This window comes from Chrysochloris asiatica, unplaced genomic scaffold (genome assembly GCF_000296735.1).
Source record: "Chrysochloris asiatica unplaced genomic scaffold, ChrAsi1.0 scaffold00039, whole genome shotgun sequence".
Taxonomy (NCBI): domain Eukaryota; kingdom Metazoa; phylum Chordata; class Mammalia; order Afrosoricida; family Chrysochloridae; genus Chrysochloris; species Chrysochloris asiatica.
The window spans coordinates 21,057,245-21,079,757 of NW_006408557.1; the positions used below are offsets into that span (position 1 = coordinate 21,057,245).

General features: G+C 40.5%; 1 protein-coding gene and 1 pseudogene across 2 annotated transcripts in view; one reads left to right on the forward strand and one right to left on the reverse strand.

The window, feature by feature from the left end:
* Nucleotides 1–227: 227 nt before the first annotated feature.
* Nucleotides 228–22,513, reverse strand: part of CSNK2A1 (casein kinase 2, alpha 1 polypeptide) — a 64,712-nt gene continuing 42,426 nt past the window's right edge. For both annotated transcript variants that reach the window (XM_006860723.1, XM_006860724.1), the window contains 10 exons: nt 22,219–22,320; nt 21,687–21,737; nt 19,679–19,738; nt 18,122–18,205; nt 13,900–14,010; nt 12,752–12,853; nt 11,295–11,395; nt 10,802–10,950; nt 4,062–4,148; nt 228–1,598 (listed from right to left, as the gene is read on the reverse strand). In XM_006860723.1, the coding sequence (XP_006860785.1) occupies nt 1,483–1,598; nt 4,062–4,148; nt 10,802–10,950; nt 11,295–11,395; nt 12,752–12,853; nt 13,900–14,010; nt 18,122–18,205; nt 19,679–19,738; nt 21,687–21,737; nt 22,219–22,320 (963 nt within the window). In that variant the 3' untranslated portion in view covers nt 228–1,482. The remainder of the gene's footprint in view (nt 1,599–4,061; nt 4,149–10,801; nt 10,951–11,294; nt 11,396–12,751; nt 12,854–13,899; nt 14,011–18,121; nt 18,206–19,678; nt 19,739–21,686; nt 21,738–22,218; nt 22,321–22,513) is intronic.
* LOC102825964 lies at nt 7,091–8,126 on the forward strand (annotated as a pseudogene).

The window sequence follows — 22,513 nt, forward strand, 5'->3', positions numbered from 1 at the left end:
ACACAAAATGAGTTTTATGGCAAAGGATCCTTAATCCCCAGAGACGCTTTGGCTTGTGGCGCTTTTTTAAGGCCTCTCTGCTCTGCCCAGTACCATAGGTTGAATGAGGGTTATATAAAAATGGGCATTGGAAAGCCCCCACAGTACAGGGTTACAACAGGCCCCTCGGATGTGAACGTGAGACACCCACCCAGCGAGACCTTTACACAGGGAACTTAAATCTAACCTTGATAAATAAAACCAAACGTTTATTTACATCAAAGAATTCCAACACTGGATCTTTCACATCTGAAGGACAAAGTATTATATATATATACACACAGCAAAGGGTGGGAGGGAAGTCATAGTTTAGTTTCCCACAATTATAAATCTACCATTTCAGCTTCAATGGAGATAGTGGCTCTGCTCCTGCCTCTCAGATCACATTTACAAGTTGTCTCACTGGATGATATGTGAGGGAAGGAGAAAGGAGGAAGAAGGTAGAACGCTTAAAAAGGAAACTTACTGTGGCCACATCTCCCTTTAGCTCTTTGAAGAGTTGCTAGCATGAAATCTACAGAGCTAATGTTTGGATCCTCTGTAAAAATTAAGAAGTCATGCTTGGTAAGTAAGCAAATTCCAAGTCCAAGAAAACATGAAGATTTTACCTTCCCTCCTACCAGCTCTAGAGCACAGTGTGCTAGGAGAAGAAAGGTAAGGGGCCACAGTAAAGAACCTAAGAGGGAAATTATTAATATCTGAAAATTTGAAACTAAATTATAAGTGAGTTGGGTTTAGGGTTAGGAAAATATGACATGATTCATACGGAACAAAAGTTTTAGGACCTGTCTGTACACTGGGTAGATTCTCAGCATCTTAATGTAACTAAGACATGTTTCCACACAATCCACCAGGGAACCCCACTCTTGCACTTCTGGGGTCAAGTAATATAAGTGACTAGCAGTACAGTGCCTTACAGATTGGGTCCTCTCTTCCTCCTTTCCTTCCTGCCTCCTTCATTCCCGCCTCCTCAGAGAAGCTACATTTTAGTAATCTCTGGAGAAGAAAGAGCATGAGATACAAACACCCCCAAAGTGTGGGCTGGTGGGGGAGCAATGGTGGGACTAGGAAAAAAATTCTCCACCCAAACGCAGCAGCCAGGATTGAGGCTAGTTCATCTTTGTTCTTTAGTGATGAGGAACTCAAATTTGGAAGGGGAGAAAAAAATTTTGTCCATGAAATATTCCACCTGCAGGTAATTTTTCAGGGAATCCCCTGAGTTATGAAAGTTCCAAGTTTTAAAAAAAAAGAAAAAGAGAGAAAAAAAAAAAAGTCAGCCTATTATAATTTTTTTTTATGACCGAACTACTATAAATCCACAAGCATCGGTTCAGACACGGTGCTTCTTAAGTGTTTCACCCCTCCTTGTCAGGTGCAAGCTGCATCAAGGGGAGGGGTAGACTCCCCCACCTCTGCTCAGGTATCAGGAGACAGAAGGGGCCATTACTGCTGAGCGCCAGCGGCAGCTGGAACAGGCATCCCAAGGGGGTTGGCAGCAGCAATTACTGGTGATCCTGCCAGAGGTCCAAGGGGTGAAGGGGTTGGCACTGAAGAAATCCCTGAAAGAAACGAGCAGACAGTGAGCTAGAAACACCGACCACATTCCCCCTAGCCAGATTTCAACACACACACACACACACACACACTCTTCACAAACACCAGTTACCCAAGAAATTTAGGAAGACAGGCAACGAAATCCAAGGTTGAATTCTAAGCGAGATATGGGGCAGTGCTGTCCAACAGAACTTTCTAGTGATGGAACTGTCCTGTAATTTGTGCCTTCTAATATGGTAGTCCAGAGTCCTGGGGTGGTGCTGTGGGATAAAGCAATGGACTGCAAGGTTGGTTTGAACCACAAGGTCAGTGATTCAAACTCACTCCTTGGAAACCCTATAAAGGGTCACCAGGAGTCAGAACTGACTTGATGGTACTTAACAACAAGAACATGGTAGTCCACTAGGCACACATTGCAACTGAGCACTTAGTCTTGGCTTGTGATTCTTGTAAAGTGCTGTACAGTCTATTCTGACTCACAGCAATCCTGTATAGAATTTCTAAGGCTGTAAATCTTTATGGGAGCAGAAAGCATCATCTTTCTTCCATGGAGCAGCTGGTAGATTTGAACTACTTCTGCCCAATGTGTAACCCACTACGCTACCAGAGCACCCTAAGTGGCTTGTTATTACCCCATTAAAAAGCACAGGGCTGGAGTCAAAGTTCATATGTTCTTATACCAAGTTGCCACATTTGGAAGAGCCATTACTGGCAGCTTTCATAATTACTAACATTTTTAGTGGAGAAAGGATCCCTTTTTATCTCCAAACTGGAGTTTTGAAAGCATCTCTGGTAGCATAGTGGTTATGAGTTGGGCTGCGAACCTCAAGGTCAGTAGTTTGAAACTACCAGATGTTCCGGGGGAGAAAGATGAGGCTTTCTGCTCCTGTAAAGATTTATAGCCTTGAAAACCCTATACTGGGTCTCTGTGAGTCGGAACTAACTCCATGGCACACAACCAAAACTCCTTTCAAAAGGAATCCTGGAAGCATAATTGATTACCAATTGGGCTGCTAACCGCAAGGTCAGTAGTTTAAATCTACTAGGAGGGCGAAAGATGCAGCTTTCTGCTCCCATAAAGAGTTATAGTCTCGACAATCCTACACAGGTGGCTGGCTATGAGTAGGAACCAACTTGGTGACACATAATCACCACCATCACCTCTCTACTTACCACATTTAACTGTTGAGTATCCTTAATCATACCATTAAGAATAGTTTCAGTTATTTAATTTTTTAAATGTTATATATTTTTAATTGGCAATATGTTCACATGGTCCAAACCACAAAAGATTCAGTGAAAAATCACTGAATTTTCACTGAAAAGATTCAGTGAAAAGAATACAGTGAAAAATCTCCCTTGTCTTATTGGTCAGCTAACTTACGGTCTAATTTTGGGGGTGTATTCTTTCAGGCTGCTCCAGCATTCCACTGAATGTCCTATGAAAGATTTAACTAATCCCCTGTTGGCAGCGGTTTTCAATGCTTTGTTAGTACAATTAAAGATACAATGAGTAATCCTGAATATCCATCATTTTGCACATAGTCCAGGATATCTGGAGTATAAATTCTAGAAGATAGTTCTAGTTCTTTAAACGTACCCTATAAAATTATTTATGGAGTCCTGGTGTGGTGCTGTAGGGTCAGCGGCTCAAGCTTACCAACTGCTCCTTGGAAACCCTATACAGGGTTGGTATGGGCCAAAACCGATTCGATGGCACTTAACAACACAAAATTATTTAATAATGATGAAACACCAAGCTCACATAATGCAACTTACTAAGTACACCAGGAAATTTTGTAGTTGTGAAAATAAACATCAAAGAACTATCCTCGTATACAGGAGTGCTAGTAGTACAGTGGTTATGTGTTGGGCTACTAACCTAAAGGTCAGAAGTGCAAATCTACCAGCCACTTTGAGGGAGGAAGATGAGGCTTTCTGCTCCTGTAAAGATTTATTGCCTCGGCAACCCTATATAGGGTTCCTATGAGTAGGGAACAACTAGATGGCAAACCATCACCACCACCATCCACATAAACAAACTGAACCACCAATTTCTTAATCTTGGTTCTGAGGACCATGCAACTTTTCTATTGTTGTTGTGAAGTGCCGTTGAATTGCATTAATCCACAATGCCACTGAAGGACTCCCTAAAAGGTGAGAAGAAGGGTTATCAATTATACTTCAAGGATTGCTGGAACTTACAAATCCCACTGCAAGAAATTTTCAGTTAGGGACACTGGGATTCTGACCTAGAAGACTGTCAAATATCCCATATTCAAGGTATGTGTCACCTATGATACCGGATGTCAGAAGTATCCTGAAACCTGGTAGAGAGAGCTACACAGGCTCTTAACAGAAAAATAGGGCAGGAAAAATATATATTCATTTAGGCTGCAAAGAGACGGCAGAGATGAAAACTTTAACTAACTTCTACATTTGTAAGAAAAGTTATCAAATGAACTAACCTGACATCATATTGGCGCTGCTGACAGGCGTACTGCCCCCCGGCATGCTAGATGAGCCCATCCTTGCCTGGTCCTTCACAACTGTGTCTACAAGAGAGATAAAAGGTTAGGTTCTGTTTTCCTTGAAGAATTTAAACTAATGGTCTGGGACTTTAAGTAATTTCATTTGCATTTTATTTGTACTCCTTATTATTTCTAGGACTTAAAGAGGTAGACATTTTGCAGCAAAAGGAAGGGAGTGGTTGATTTTGCAGTCTAAGAGCGGAGGTCCCTGGTACCACCAAGGGAGAAAAGCGGAGAGCGGGACCCTACCCAGAGAAACAGGGACACCAGCGATGGAGGCAAAGACAATGACGTGAGAGATGGAATGGCTGGGGACTCTAGACCCAGAGAGGGAGAGGGGCAGTGTGCTGACGACCAAGGGGCAGGCTTGCAGGGTACAGATACCCTTTGGTTGTTTGATGATGCACAGAGGGGATTATAATCATGGCAATGAAACGATATACGATAGGATGAATGTAAAGTTCTCCCATGTAAACTATCACAAAATTCACAATAAAAACAAAACAAAAAAACTTGTTCATCAAAAGACATTAACAAAAGTACAAACAATAAAAGACAAACGCACAAATACAAAAACTAAAAACTTTTTCATCAAAAGACATTAACAAAAAAAGTGAAAGAAAAGCTACTAATTGGGAGTAGCTTAGAAACTCTATATCCAGGGTCAATTGTTAAGTGCAATCAAGTGCACACTGACTCATAGCGACCTATGTGTAGCTGAATGAAACAATGTCCGGTTCTGTGCCATACTCATAATCGTTGCTACGCCTGAGGCCACTGCTGGTGTCCCTGTGCCAATCCATCTCATTGGGGGTTTTCCTCTTTTTCTCTGAACCTCCACTTTACCAAACATGATATCCTTTCTCCAGGGACTGGTCCCTCCCTGATAATATGTCCGAAGTATGAGAGAAGTCTGGCTATCCTGGCCTCCAAGGAGCACTCTGGCTGTACTTCTTCCAACACAAATCTATGAGTTCTTTTGGCAGTTCATAGCATGTTCAATATTATCCTCCAACACTCAAACGAAATCAATTCTTCTATGGTCTTTTGTATTCATTGTCCAACTTTCACATGCATATGAGATTACTGAAATTACCATGGCTTGGATCAGGCACACTTTAGTCCTCAGACATCTTTGCTCTTCAACACTTCAAAGAGGTCTTTTGCAACAGATTTGCCCAATGCAATATGTCATTTGATTTCTTGACTGCTGCTTCAATGAGTGTTGATGGTTGATCTAGGCAAAATGAAATCTTTAACAGCTTCAATCTTTTCTCCACTTATATGGATGTTGTTAATTGGTCCTGTGGTGAGGACTTTTGTTTTGTTTACATTGAGATGCAACCCATACAGAAAGCTGTGGTCTTTGATCTTTATCAGTAAGTATTTTAAGTCCTCTTGATTTTCAGCAAGCAAGGTTATATCAGCTACATATTGCAGACTGTTAATGAGTTTTCCTCCAATCCTTATAACATATTTTTTCTTCATATAGCCCAGTTTCTTAGATTATTTGATCAGCACAATGAGTAAGTATGGTAAAAGAATACAAGCAGGGCGCACACCTTTCCTCATTTTAAACAATTCAGTGCTCCCTTGTTCTGTTCAAATAACTGCCTCTTGGTCTACATACAGGTTCCTCAAGAGCACAATTAAACATTCTGGAATACTTATTCTTTGCAATGTTGTCCATAGCTTGTCATGATCCACATAACTGAAAGCCTTTGCATAGTCAATAAAGCACAGATAAACATCTTTCTGGTATTCTCTGCTTTCAGCCAGGATCCATCAGACATCAGCAGTGATAATCCCTTATTCCACGTCCTCTTCTGAATCCAGCTTGAACCTCTGGAAGTTCTCTGGCAACGTACGGTTGTAGTTGTTTCTGTATCTTTAGTAAAACCTTACTTTATGCAATATTAATGACATTGTCCAATGATTGCTGCATTCCGTTGGGTCACCTCGCTTTGTAATGGGCAGAAATACAGACGTCTACTGGTGTGGCGCTGTGCCATTTGAACTGCAAGGTCAATGACTCAAGCTCACCAGCTGCTCGTCGGAAACCCTATACAGGCTCGCTATAGGTCGGAATTGACTCTACAGCACTTCACAACACCAAACCAATCAGTTGGCCAGGTAGCTGTCTTCCATATTTCTTGGCATAGATGACTGAGAGCGTCTCCAGTGCTGCACTAGTTTGTTAAAATATTTCCATTTGTATTCTATCTATTCCCCATGCGCCTTGTTCTTTGCCCATGCCTTCAGTGTACTTTGGTATCCTCCTTCCTTCAGGAGGCTCTTGATCATATGCTACTTCTTGAAATGGCTGAACATGGACCATTTCATTTTGGTACAGTGACTCTGTATTCCTTTCATCTTCTTTTGATGCTTTCTGTATCGTTCAATAATTTGCCCATAGACTCTTTCAGTATTACAAGTCTAGGTTTGAAATTTTCTTCAGTTCCCTCAAGCTTGAGAAATGCTGAACATATTCTTCCCTATTGGTTTGCTAATTTTAGGCCTTTGCACATTTCATTGTAGGATTTGTCTTCTCGAGGTGACCTTTTAAATTTTCTGTTCAGCTCTTATACCTTCTCACTTCTTCCATATGCATTAGCATCTTTACACTGGAGAGCAAGTTTCAGAGTCTCTTCTGACATCCATTTTGGTCTTTTTGTTTTTTGTTGTCATCCCACAATTCTTATGGTCTTAGATCCGCAGTCTGTTCTTCAGATGATCTCTATTATTCTATGTTTTCCACTGGGTGAGGTTCAAATGTAGAGTTGTCTTTTATGTTGTTTAAAAAAGTTATGTGTGCTCTTAGTCTTCACCGCCAGCTCGCCTTGGCTTTCTCTCCGCTTGTGCTCGTTGAGAATAGCTGCCGCCATTCAGCTTCTCAGGTCGTCATGGAAGAAGATATTGCCACGCTCCAGCATGTGCAAAGCCGGCTTTGTAGGTGATGACACCCCCAACACTAGGGTGTCACAGTGGGCATGGGCCAGAAGGACAGCTACGTGGGCAACAAGGCACAAAGTAAGAGGGACAGCCTGACCCTCAAGTACTCCATCAAGCATGGCATTGTCACCAACTGGGACGACACAGAGATCTGGTACCACACCTTCTACAACGAAGAGCCCCCCGAGGAGCACCCCATGCTGCTGACCGAGGCGCCCCTGAATCCCACGGCCAACTGGGAGAAGATGACCCAGATCATGTTTGAGACATTCAACACCCCCGCCATGTATGTGGCCATCCAGGCTGTGCTGTCCTAGGTCTTGGGCCATACCACCAGCATTTTATGGACTCTGGAGATGGTGCCATGCACCCCGTGCCCATCTACGAGGGCTACGCCCTACCGCACGCTATCTAACTCTGGACCTGGTGGGCCATGACCTGACCGACTACCTCATGAAGACCCTGACAGAGTGCAGCTACAGCTTCACCACCATGGCCGACAGCGGAGATTGTGTGTGACATAAAGGAGAAGCTGTGCTATGTCACCCTGAATTTCAAGCAGGAGATGGCCACTGCTGTGTCATGGTCCTCCCTAGACAAAAGCTACGAACAAGCTGCCCAATGGCCAGGTCATCACCATAGGCAACATTTACTTCCGGTGTGTCTCCAGGTGCTCTTCCAGCCCTCCTTCTAGGTATGGAGTCCTGTGGCATCCACAAGACCACTTTCAACTCCACCATGAAGTGTGATGTGGACATCTGGAAGGACCTGTATGCCAATATGGTGCTGCCAGACGGGACTACCATTTACCCAGGCATCGCTGACCAGATGCAGATCATGGCACTTGGGCCCAGCACCATGAAGATCAAGATTATTTCTCCTCCTGAATGCAAGTACTCTGTCTGGATCGGTGGCTCCATCCTGGCCTCGCTGTCCACCTTCCAGCAGATGTGGATCAGCAAGCAGGTGTATGATGAGTCGGGCTCTTACATCGTCCACCGCGAATGCTTCTAAACGGACAGCCAGCAGGTGCCACCATCTGTGGCATGAGCTCATTCCTGAGTGCAGGTCTGCCCACAACCCTGTATGTCTCATGCTAGCCTCGTGAAACTGGAAGAAGCCTTTGAAAAGAAATTGTCTTTGAAGGCTGTATCTTGCTATCAGTAGCACTGGATCATAGGACTTGTTGCTGATCTTGACCTTGTATTCAAGTTACCTGTTCCCTTGGTCTATGTTTAATACCTGTACATATCTTTGATTTAAGCCCCTTGAGCATGTGAATCAGTCACTTGGTGGCCAAGGTGAAGGGATGACATGGTGGGGAGAAGTCCGTAGTTGTGGCGAGTCTGTACAGGGTATTAACACGAAAAACCTGATGGGTCTAGGATCACACTTTCAGGGTTAGTAAGCAGCCTGTCAGGGTTGGAATAATCTGAGCCTTGGGACCAGTTTTCTTTCTTAGCTGATGTTTTCCCGCTGGAACCCCGGGGGTTGTTACTTGCCTTGAGTTGGAAGATGGTTTGCATTTAAACCTGTAAACTCATTCATCCTTTTAATTTATGTACTGTTTTTGTACTCAACTCTCAACTCTTGAGATGACAACAAATTGTGGTTTTTCTACTGTCATGTGCATTAGGCCCCAGCAACACGGCCTTGTCTAAGGAGAAATGAAAGTGCTGCAGTGAAAGGCAAAAAGAAAAAGATATGTGCAATGAAGAAGTCACTGGTCTTGCAAAATTCTATCATGTGATCTCCAGCATTGTTTCTATCACTAAAGCCATATTTTCCAATTATTTAATCCTTACTCTTTGTTTCTAACCTTTGCATTCCAATTGCCAGTAATTACTAATACATCTTGATCGCATGTTTGTTCAATTTCAGACTGAAGAGGTTGGTAGAAGTCTCCTATTTCATTATCACTGGCTTTAGTGGTTGGTGGGTTATTTTGAATAATAATTTACTAACTGGTCTTCCTTGTAGGCTTATGGACATTAGCCAATCACAGACAGCCTTGTACTTCATGTCCTTTGTGATTTTGTGATGATAAATGCTACACCATTCCTCTTCAATTCATTCCTGGCATAGTAAACCATACGACTACCAGTCCATTTCAGCACACCAATGCCTAGGATATTGGTGTTTATTTGTTTTGTTTCATTCTTGACAATTTTCCATTTTCCTAGATTTATACGTCTTGTTGAATTCCATGTTCTAATTATTAAAGGAAGTTCACAGCTCTTTCTTTTTGAGTTGTGCCCCATCAGCAAATGAAGGTCCTCAGGGCTTTCATTTCATTCGCGTCAACATGGGCAGCTCTACTTTGAGGAGGCAGCTCTTTCCCAGTCACATTATGAGTGCCTTCCAACATGAGGGGCTTATCTTCTGGCACTATACCTGACAATATTCTGGTGCTCACAGTGTTCTATTGCTATTCACAAGGTTTTCAGTGACTGTATGTTCAGAAGTAGTCTATCGCTCCTTCTTCCTAGTCTGTGTCTGGTAGCTCATCTGAAACCTGTCTGCTGTGGGTGACCCTGCTGGTATTTAAAATACTTATTGTATAACTTCCAGAATCACATAAACACCCAAGGCAGCACAGTATGACCAACTCACAGACAAGTAGGCAGAATACTAATAACCAAAATATATACAATACTTTGACAACAACAAGCATAACCCAAACACAAAATAGGCAAAGGTCTTGAATAGAAAGAAGTCACTCAAATGGCCACTAGACACATAAAAAGATGCTGAGCATCATTAGTCATCAGGGAGATGCAAATGAAAATCACAATGAGCTATCTATCATTACTCCTGCTGTAAAGGCTAAGATAAAAACAAACAAAAGCCAGTTAATGCTCTAAGTATCTACAAATGCAGAAACAATGGATTCAACCAATTGCAGACTGAAAATATTCAGGGTGGGGTGGACTGTTAAAAGCAGCTTTCCAAGGTTTCTATTTAAGATCAGAATAACAGAACAAGGAGAGTTCATGAGTGGCCAATTCCCTCCATGAACAAAACAAATTCCCTTCTTTGAATGACAACAAGAGTTGGGTGGTGTCCAGCTATCATCACTGAACATTCTGATAAAAAACTCCTTAACAGAATGCTGACTGATCAAAAGGATGAAAATGCAGAATCAAGTTTCAAATTCTCATGATGGACTCTAGATTTTCTGGAGCCATGGAGGGTGGATGAACCCCTGAAATTATTGCCCTGAATAAAACAGTTAACTCCCGAAGTCTTCTTAAAACAATCAACAATTTACCTTAACTAATAAAATAATGTCTGCCCTGCTGAGCATTGTGCTCTTTTAAGAACGATCTATATGGATCAAATTGACAACAACTGGAAAGGTTAGATGGGTAACTTAGGGGGCAGTGAGCTTATACGAACAAGAGAAGACCAACTCAGAAAAGTAGGTGAGGATGCTGTACAATACGAATCGTGTAAGTAATGCCACTGAATTGTACACGTACAAAGTTTTACTGTGTACCTGCTTAACAACAACATAAACAAAATTTTAAATGAAGCTTAGTGCCGGGAAGTAACATTTACTGAAAATCACAAAGCTAATGGGAGTAATGAGATTCCAACCCTGTTCTGTTTTCTATAAGACTCTGAACCTACAGTTTCTTCACAGCACATATTCTCCCGTTTTCTAGTGTGCTGGAGGAGTGCTGGATTTGCACAGGTTCTGTGGACTGGACAGTGGGACTCACAGAAATAGGGGTGTTCCATGGCCTCTCTGGCGGTGAGCCGTGACTGGTGGTCATATCGCAGTAACTTGTCCAGGAAATCCAAGGCCTCAGGACTGACAAGGTGCTGGTTCTCACTGTGGACAAAGCGTTCCCACCGCTTGCGTGAGTGTCTGCAAATCCAAGAACAGAGGTAAGATACGGGCTGGGCAGGGTGCCAGAAAATTCCTCCCCAATTTTCCACAGTGGACAGGACCCAGCTACTAGCAGATGAAACAAATATCATACCACTCAGCCACTGGAGAAGCAATAAAACTGAAGACATTGGAATTAGTGGTGTTATAGAATCACACAAAACAATGTCTGTATCTCAGTACTGCTCAGGCAGCATACTATGGCACTAGGTTCCCAACACTTGAGCAATTCTGACAAGAACTGAATTCTCTAAGATCCAAAGTGTCCGTTTCCACACTAAATGTTCAAGTCACAAATGTATGCGTTTTGCTTTTAGACTTACCTGCCCAAGATATCATTGAAACGTGGATCTAACTCAATGTTATATTTGTCAATATAGTCATATAAATCTTCTGTCCCCAGAACCTTGGCTATCCTCACCAACTGGAAGAGAAAAAACACACAAAAAGCCATACACCCCAAGCTGTTGACTGCTTCAACACATAATGTGGCTGAATTAACACATTCTTACATAGCAACCAGTAAGAATATAATCTCCTAGCAGGGTTTACGTCCAATTTCTCTGACTGGCAGGAGTGGGTTTCCCATAAAATTTCCTAATTCAACTTAATGTGAAAATGATAAAAAGCTAAACATAACTTTGCTTATCATCTGATTCCTTTCCCTTGAAATGTCTCCTTGGTAAAGTCTTTGATGTTTAAGGTCATGTGTCACCTTGGTTTGGGTGAGCCATGATTCTCAGCAGTTTGTCAGTTATGCAATTATGTATTCATCCTTCATTTCATGATCTGATGTGGCCATCCTTATCCATTTTAGCAAAACGCCAATTTATACATAATAACCTGGTCTTTGGAACCTAACCACATCTCCGTGAGATGTTAGTGTGCTTTATTTTGTTTTCTTTATTGGATTGACAATGATCTCTGAGCTAAGGATTATTCTTTATTTTATCCTTTAACCATGCATGACACCAAATATCAAATTATTGGTTTAAACAGAATCCAGGTGGTATTCTTAGAATCATATTAAAAATGGTCATAGATGTGTGTGTTTGCCTTCCACAGGTCCAAGAATCATTCCAGGTTCTCTCGAACAAAATGGCGCCTTGATCTTCAAGGAGGAAATAGAGGCAGTATAAAAAATACCATTCAATTTAAGTTTACTGTATCCATCTCATTCAGTACAAAGGGGCCAAGACATAATGATCATGAAAACACCACATTTAAACCAACTCGAATGAATGCTTGCTTCAGAAGATATACAAGTAGTGTTTAAGTGACTTAACTGGATGATAATTAAATGGTTGTTCATTTTACTAAACGTCATCGAGTCAGTTCTGACTCACGGCGATCCTGTATAGGATTTCCAAGGAGCAGCTGGTGGGTTTGAATCACCAATCTTGTGGTTAGCAGTACAGAACTTACCCTGTAGCACCACACCAGGACTCCATCATTTGAATTAGACATGTTTATAAAATATTTTACATGTACGTTTCACAATAAAATAAGAAATACAAACAAACAGCACTGGGGGAAAATGACTGATTTTAAAAGGCTAAACTGGTAGCTCTCAAAAACAGAAAGTTAAGGACCAACATCAAGTTTGCTGAACAAGTAGTGAATAAAAAATAAAAAATTATTCTAGGGCTCCACCCTTAGAGAATTAATAGGTCTTGGTGGGAAATGGGCATCTATACTTCAGCAAGACCCACAGAAAGTTTTCTAAGAGGCAGAAGGTCACTAGACCATTAAGTTCCCTAGTGGGAACAACATATATCACCTGATCATAATTGTCATGTCCATGGAAAAATGGCTCCTTTCGGAAGATCATACTTGCCAGCATACAACCCAAACTCCACATATCCAAACTGTAATCATACATCTGCATAATAAAGAAAACTGTTATTACACATGAATCCCCAGGCTTATCGTTTCAAAATACAGTTGCTTTTTGTTAATAAAAAATAAAACTACACACATAACAGCAAACACTTCTATGAATTTCCCCCGCATTTTTCTTTTAACTGGGTAAAGGTTTACAGAGCATTCAGTAATTCATACATATTTTGTTTTATGTCACTGATTGCAATCCCACATAATAGCATCACTTAGCCCACTGTCTCCCCGTTTCTTGGCTCCATTCCTCCTTTTTCCTAATCCTGCCTGCCTTCTGAATTCTGTTCCTTGGCAAATGGTTGACTAATCTAAGGAGTGCATATGTCGTCCCTAGTGTTATTGTTTACCTTATAGAATGATCTATTGTTTGGCTGAAAATTGAGTCGGAGGCGTGGGTTCAGTTCCAGGCCTGAAGGGAAACTAAGGGCTACAGTCTTGGGGGTGCCACCAGTCTCTCTACGACCAATAAGCCTGGTCTTTTTAACAATTTTGAGTTTTGTCCACATTTTCTCCCTCGCTATTTAGGACCTTTCTAATGTAATTCCTTTCAGAGAAGTTGGTATTGGTAGCCAAGCACCATCTAGTTTCACTATTACAGTGTTTGAAAGAATATTTTTGTGCATAAAATATGTTTTGAGCTCAGGGTTCTACGTTTAACATTCCAGAAAAGGAACTTTTAGGTCAAAGAGTGAAACTTTTTAAAGCACCTGATTAACATTACATGGATTTTTATCATGCCTGGGTCACGAAATGCACTGTGCCAAAGATTTTTAAAACATTTGGCAAATCTTGTATGCTAGATAAACTGATATTAATTTTTTTCTTTTTATTGTTTTGTGAGTGAGAAGGGAGAGGTCTTTATAGTCAAACCTTGGTCACACTCTCAAACTAGAATGACGTTATATAAAATAAAAGAGAATGCCGTGGACATACATAAATGGCTTACTCATACAAAATGACGTTATTTCACAATATAATTTCACTTACTGCAACATAATCAAGTGACCAAAATTGTGCCTTCTCTTCTCTCACCTGATAGTCTACAAGGAGCTCAGGACCTTTGAAATACCGAGAAGCAACTCGGACATTATATTCTTGACCAGGATGGTAAAACTCAGCCAAACCCCAATCTATTAGTCGTAGCTAAAAGGAAAAAAACAGGAAATAAATAATGAGCAATTTTACTTTCATTTATGCTACCTATCACACTGCTAGTAAAGTAGTTTTAAAACAAGACCAGCCATATGTCACTCTACAGAAACTCCTCCAGCAGCTCCCTTATTGCCTTTAGGATAAAAATAAAACAGCTTGGCATACAGAGCTCTTCATGATCTAGTTCCTGTGTTCTAGTAAGACAGTTCTTGAAAGATACTCAATTTGTACTTGTGGTAATTTCTTAAACTGCTCATGTACTAGCTTATGTTCACTATCCTGTATACTCTTTTTATTTTTCAAGTTTTTATTGTGTATTTTATGTGATAGTTTACATAGAAGAACATTAGCTTTACATTCACCCTATCTTATTTCTTTTCATTGCTATGATTACAATCCCCTGCATGCATCAAACAGTCAAAGGGTACACCCCACAAGCCTGGCCCCAGGCCGTCAGCACACAGCCGTTCTCGCTCCCTGAGTCTAGAGTCCCCAGCTGCTCCAACTCTGCCTCCATCTCTGGTGTCATTGCTTCTCTGGGTAGGGTCCTGCACTCCGCTTTTCTCACCTGATGGTTCCAGGGACCTATGCTCCTGGACTGCAAAATCAACCATTCCCTTCCTTTTGTTACAAAACATCTACTTTTACATTTCTAATACTCACAGTCAGTTCTGATAGCAATTACTCACTATTGAACCACAAGAATCTATCCCCATCTCCTTTCCTCAGCCCGGTCCAGACAAGTTGGAAACCACTCAGTGGAGATTCTACCTTTCCCTGTATCATCTGGAACTAGCTTCCCTATTGAAAGCTTGTAAGCCAGTCACTTCTTGCTTTTGTAGCCATCCCCCCCCCTCCCCCCCGCTTTTTTAGTTAGCCAATGTTTAACTTGCCCATCCCTGTCAACCCTGTGTACCAAGGGGGTGGGAGGGAATGATCCTCACTGTAAAGATTTGTTCCCTCCTTTGACCTACTGCATCCACAAGCATAGGTCAACCTATCAAATTGTAGATTACTCTTTTTTTTGCCCCCTCTTCTTTCTTCCTCTTGTCGAATTCTGATCATCCAGCCACTGAAGTCAGGTCAAGTGGGAACTATCTGCAAGTATGGGTATTCTTGTGCATCTCCCCTCACTTCACATCAGCTGGATGCTTCACACTCTGCTCTAGTCCTCTGGGGCCATGTCTTTGTCGCTGGGCCCAAGAGTCCTCAGGTTTCGTCATTCTACTGGCCAACCAGGTCTCAATCCAGGTTAGTAAAGAGTCTATTGAATGCGGTCAGACTTAGCTTACAACTTCACTGCTGTTTTTCCCTACTTCCCCTTATCGGTGACCAACGTGGTCAGTAACAAGACCACATGCCAGCTCATGTATTCCTGTACCTTACTGACAAAAAGCACACCTGAGAAATCACATTAGTTTCTCAATGAAACCGTTTGTAATCATCCAAGAGCTAAGCATACCTTCAGCCTCTTGAAACTTAGGTATGTTTCTTCAATAAAGCCCTACAATTCTTTATTGTATACAGAGAGTCTCCTGGTTACAAAAGTCCAATTTACACACAACCCATAATTATGTGAACAGCTCTGTAAAACTGCTATGTTAAAATTTTGAGGTACATATTATGGCTAATAATAACGACAATTGGGTGCTCATCAAACGTTTATTATTATTACGTTGTTACGATGTTAAAGATGCTTTAGTATATCTGGAAGTATTAAATTTTTTAATGCATAGAAAGGTACACTATATATACTAAGACATATATTTGGTTAACTGCCATTAGAGATGAACCGTACGTAAGTGTTCTGACTTACATACGAATTCAACTTTAGACAGACTTAAGAATGGAACTCCTTCACAACCCTGAGACTGACTGTATACACCCAAAATGCCTTTTGTATTCACCTTTGTAATTTTCAGAATTCAACATAATGCAGCAGAATGAAGTACTAGAAAAAAACCACACAAAACAGCTTTAAACCAGAATGTATCCTGAAAGTGGAAACAGAACTGATGTAGCCAATGTGCAAAGCAACAGGAATAATGTGACTGCTCCAGTACCAACAGAACCTCTACAGTTCACTGTTTACTAGGGACAGTGTCTTCCTTGTTTAAGTAAACAAAAGAATATCTAGCAAAAGGTATGAAGAGTGCTCCAGGACTCCATCTCGGAGCCTCCTTTCTATTACCAAGTATTCCCAGATTACTATTTCTGGTCTTCCAGCTTTAAGCACAATATAGCTCAGCGATTCTCACCTACACTCATATCAGATCTCTACAAATACGTACTTACCATCGTTCCATAATCATCTAACAGAAATATTAAAACTAAATTTCAATTATTCACAATCACCAAAAGGAAAGCAAAGCTAGTTGAGTGGATAAACATTATGGAGTATATCCCTGAGTAAGTCAGACACAAAAAGACAAGCTTTGCATGATTTCACTTAAACAAACTATCAAACTGGCAAACCCAGAGAGACAGAGAGAGTGGATATCAAAGTTTGGGGAAGAGCAGAGGGAAATGAGGAGCTACTGCTTGACGATTACTGAGTTTGTTTAGAGTAACGGCCATGATGATTCTTCAGTGACATTAATAACATGATGATTACTAATGTCACTGAAGGATATAATAAAAACGGTCAAAATGGCAAATGTTTTATTATAGTTTTTTGCTGTGAATTGGAACCAACTCCACAGTACACAACCACCATCACCACCATCACTATGTAAACTTGAGACTGCCCTTTTTGATTTAGTATAAGATCCAATGAAGTTATTGTATGTATCATAATGCTTTCCTTTCTGTTGCTAAGTAATACTCCCCAGTAATAAAACCATAAAGTAGGGAAGTACCAGCTTAAACACATCTGGGTTTCTCCCCAATTTTGAGTTATCACAAATCAAGCTGAATATTCTTGGATAGGTTTTTTGTCGATGCTAAGTTTTCACTTCTCTAAGCTAAATGCTTAGGTGTGCACCTGCAGTGCTGTGTGGTAGGCATGTTTAGTTTCAAAAAAAAAACCAAAACTGTCAAACTATTTATCATTTTACATTCCCATTTATAATGCATAAAATTAAGTTTTCTTACCAGTATTTGATAGTAACACTGTTTTTGTTGTTTAAATTTTAGCTGTTCTAGATGTGTAATGAACCTGAATTGGTTCTTTTAAATGCGAGTGAGATCATGCCAACCCTGCAGTCACTCACCATTTTCAGAGACAAAGCCAGACAATCATCTATTAGATCTTAAATGATTTGGTCCTCTTTATTTCTTCTGAAACACCCCTAACACTCTTCAACACTGCTGGAACATTTTTGCCTCAGGGTCTTTGTACTTGCTTGCCCCCCACCCTCCCCTCACTGGGACACAGTTCTTCTTTTGAGTACATGACTGGATGATGAGTCTCTTCAAGTGTTCTCTCAAGGCAAGCTTCCCTGATCATCCTGCTTGAAATTTTAATACTCACTACTCTTCCCCATTCCTGATTTATAAGCATTTTTGTATTTTGTTCAATTATAGTATGTGTCCAGAAAATGAGTTGAATGAAAAAAATCACCTAAGTCCCCAAAGCCGACAGATAGAGATGTCACTGTGTACAAAAGACACGTGCACTTGATCAATTAAAAAAACTGAAAAGCACATAGTCAGTGCAGCTTATGTAAAAGCATTTATAGAGGTCAACAGTCTCATGTTGCTTGTTAATAGCAAGCAGTACTTTCTGAATGTTTTACCCACTTCACAACTCTGCACAATTCTGGCATTCTAGTGACATACGCAGGGCAAATATTTTACCTATTGTACAGTTAAGGAACGGGAAGCAAATGAGGAAGAGAGTTTTCCAAGAAACCAGTTATTCAATATGTAAGACTCAAAGTTAACACTTTTAAGGTTAATGCTTTTCCCGCTATACTAATCCGTCTTCCTCTCCAAGTATTCAAAGGAATAGGAATATGACTTAAATATGCTGATGTTATTAGCTCATTTACTCATTGACTATGTACCAAGTGCCTAGTACGACTGTGACAGGTAGTGGGGATAAAGTGTTGAAGATGAGCTGTCAAACTCCATCATGCAGATAAATGATCTATCACTTTACCTTTCTGTGCTCATGGTCAATCATGACATTATGGGGCTTCACGTCTCTGTGCATAATTCCCATGCTGTGACAATAATCCAGGGCCTGTGAAAGGAAGAGGTAAGAAAGTGTTGACTTGCATTTAGAGTACATATTTCCAGTTAAAATCCTTTGTTTGCTTTTTCTTCTATGTAAATGGGAGTCAAGGTTAGGACAGAGGCTTGCCCAATAGGCCATAATCAAGCAAATTCAGGTCTCTGAGTTCAAGTCTGTTCTTGACAGACCTGCTGTAATATCCTTAAAGGACCAAAAGCAAACACCAATTGTGTCCTTTCAGTTTTTCTCTCTCACCCAAAACCCTCAATTGCCTTCACAAACACAGGATCCTTAAAGGAAGAAAATTGCTCTGTACCAAAGACTGCTTTATTCAAAGAATAAAAATTATTTAATGGCCTACATACAACATAGGCAGGCAAACTTCAGCTCACAGGCCAGATCTGACCTGCTGACCGTTTCTGTGAATGTTTCATTGTACACGGCATTACTATTCGTTTGCTTACTGTCTATTGCTGCTATTACAGTAGATTTAAATAGTACGACAAAGAGCCTATGGCCCAAAAACCCGAAAACTACTACTTGGCTCTTTAAAATAAAGTTTTCCAACCTCGGATTTACAGTTTCCAACCTCAAACTAAGGCGAACTAAGTGGAACAACCTTTACTAATCCTGGGCTTTTAGCCAGCTGATTTAGTTGTTCAAGTTCTTGTCCTTCCTGAAGGGCAACTTGGGTTCCTACGGTTTACATGGTTAGGCAAATATAGCCATAATTTTCTGAAGTACTGCTTTCCTCAAGACTGTACGAGCCAATGGAAAGATCAAGTATCTCTGTTAGCACAATCTCTAGAGTGCTTCTAAGTCTCAAACAACAGGCTTCATGGTAATCCTCAGTAAGACTTCTTAGCCAAGCCTTACGAATTCTCTCATCTACAAATTTAACCTTTTGACTATCTGGAGGTAATGTATTTGATAACTCCACTCTAGAAATCAAAATCGACTTTCAAAAGCGATCTCTAAAAAGAGATTCATATAATGCTTAGAACCAGGATTCTTTGAGAATCCTCTATAATTCTTAAAATGTTACCATTTTGCTTGTTAAATCATAAATGAAATAAAGTACACAAGAAGCCAATGCATCAGGAGTTGGTTTTACAAGTTTTAAGAATTGTAACTTACTTAGGGGGCATGAGTGGGGTTATAAATTTTTATAAAAGGGTTCTAGTCTTTTCTAAACACCCCTTAAGATACATTCTAAATTATACTATTAGACTTTACTGGTGCTGTGGGTTAATGCACTGGATTATGAGGTCAGTTTGAACTGAAAGGTCAACATTTCAAGCTTACAAGCTGCTCCTGTGAAACCCTACACAGGGTTGCTATGAGTTGGAACCGACTGGAAGGAACTTAATAACAACATTCCATAACCTTACATTATTAGCACAAAGGGTTTTATGCTATTAACTTATTAATATACTTTACAAAATAAATTATCTGAATCTACAGTTTCCAGAATTCCCTTACCTTCAGAATCTCATACATGTAAAATCGAATATCATAGTCTGTTAACGTCTGGTACAACTGCTGTTAAAGACAAATGTAACATTTGAATCATAAAATAATGTTGACAGGAAGGCCATTTCTAACCCTCATTTGTACAAATTCAAACCAAGACCTGACTCATCTTGTTCCAAAATCTGTCGGTTAACTGGTCTCTACTTCCTCCACTATAACATTTACTTCAAAGGGATACTTTGGGTCTTTATGTATAAAAATGAAGAACTATTAAAACACTTATTGCTAACACTGTAATTCACTGTTGGGAACATGCCAACTCATATAGGCAATATGAATTGATACATATTTGCAATTTAGTTCACTTTTCAGGTTCTAAAGGCTTCATGTTATAAAGTTCCTTTTGTTTTTTCAACATGTACCTATTTTTAAATGGTTAGTGGTTTTCTTGACAAAGCTTTTCCTGAAATTATCCTTCTGGTAACAATTCTTTCCTTTTTTCTCCCCCCTTAACATCCCATGCCTGGTGTGGTGCTGTGAGTTAATGCATTGGACTGCAAAGTCAGTGTGAACTGCAAGGTTGGTGGTTCAAGCTCACCAGCTGCTCCTTGGAAACCCTATACAGGGTCATTATGGGCCGAACAACACCAATAATTCATCCATTTATTGACACTTTCAGCATTCTTGGACTGCATTGGTGCAAAGGTAGGTCAAATACCTTTATAACCTGTACAGTAAGAGATTGTCTACCCTTCTTCCTACTGTGTAATTAAGAACTGTTTGAAGTCAGGCAGTCGAAAGGATAGGCTAGGATTCAGATACAACTGTTCTACAGGTTTGTGTTATAGTAGAATTTGATAATACCTTGCCCTCTTTTTTAACGTCTATAGACCAGTTTCTTTGTTATTGCTGTTAAGTGTCACCCAAGTCAGTTCTGACTAATAACAACCGTGTATAGGGTTTCCAAGGAGTCCTGGTGTGGCGCTGTGGGCTAATGTGTCAGACTGCCAAGTTGTTTGAACTGCAAAGTCAGTGGTTCAAGCTTACCAGCTTCTCCTTGGAAACCCTATACATGGTCACTATGGGTCAGAACTGACTCAATGGCACTTAACAACAACAACATAGGGTTTCCGAGGAGTGGCAGGTGAGTTTAAACCACTGACCTTGCAGTCAGCAGTCCAGTTCTTATATGACAGTGCCATACAAGGATTCAGTTTCTTAGATCCCTGCAATTAACATACAAAATGCATACATTCTTGAATACTATTGTTTTAAAGTAGAATGTAATAAGGCCAGACCCTACACCAAACAAATAAAAGGGCAACAGACTAAGATGTAGAATCCTCGTGTGGCATTGTAGGATCAGCACTGGGCTGTGATCCACATGTTGACAGTTCAGACCCAGCAGCAACTCCTCAGAAACCCTACACAGGGTTCCTGTGAGCCAGAATTGACTCAAAGACAATTAACAACAACAACTGCATACTAAGATGTAGGGAGCGTGGTGGCTCCATAGGTTAAGCACTGGACTGTGAACCACAAGTTTGATGACTCTATCTAGCCCACCAGCTGCTCTGCAGGATAAAGATGAGGCTTTCTTCTTCTGCAAAGATTTATAGCCTAGAAAACTCTATACAGGGTTGCTATGAATTGGGATTGACTCAATATCATGTAACACCACTACCACCACCACCAATATGTGAAAAATGGGCACTGCTGATATAGGTAGTTCTGGTATGTTGCTGTAGGATCAGCACTGGACTGTGAACCACAGGTTAATGGTTCAAACTCAACAAATGCCCCTTGGAACCCCTATACAGGGTGGCTTTGAGTTGGAATCTACTGAATTGTTAACAAAAACTGATGTTTTTTGTTGATACACGTCGTCAAAATTAGGCACTGTAAGGACGAAAAACTTAATAAGCTATAAGTTCACCTAATAGTATTATCATCCCTCATACAGGCTCTCTAGGTGGTATAAAAACCAACAACTGGAATAATTGTTTATATATTATACCTTGAAGTCTGTGTTGTTTACATGTTCAAAAACCAAGGCAGGGGTTCGTGACTATGAAAAAGAAAAAGAAAGCAAAAATTAGCAACAGGCCTGGTGGGTTTAGTGGACATAATGTCTGCAGATTCTGTGTGGTGAATCTGTCCTATTCTTAGTAGTGGGAAACCTTCTATTGCTACAAGGCTTTCCCACTTTGATCACCATTTAGGTCACTTTGGGGGTGGATTTCAAACAGAAGACACGGTACTGAAGTCTCCCCAAACCCTAGGTAGCCTGACAATGCACCCATTACCCATCAGCATTATACCTGAGTTTGCAAAATGCACTAGCACATTTCTGTTTCCAGTCTCTTCACCTAGAAGAGTAAGAACTAGTCTGTGGGTGAAAGACTCTTTGGGAAAGAATTAAGTGAGTTAAATGGTAGATCTGATCACACATTTTAATGAAGGATTTAAGGGCAGAGAGACACCAGCTGTGCTCTGGGTCAAACACTACTTCAGCCATGGTGAGCCTTGCCTGCCAACACACTACTCACCACAGGGTCTTTGACAATGTCTGCCAGTGTGATGATGTTGGGACCGCCTCGCAAATTCTCCAAAATCTTTATTTCACGCTTGATTTTCTTCTTCTTTACTGGCTAAAAGGATAAAAATGTATCAGTAAAATAAATCCAGATTATTTAAGCACGAAATACAGAAATGGCTTACTTAGGAGGACCTTGAAGGAAGGAAATGTGTCAGACACTCTGCAGGTACTTAGCAAACATTCAAATGAAAGAAAAAAAATTTTTTTTCATTCCAAAAACTAGACCTCTATGGAATTAGCATTTA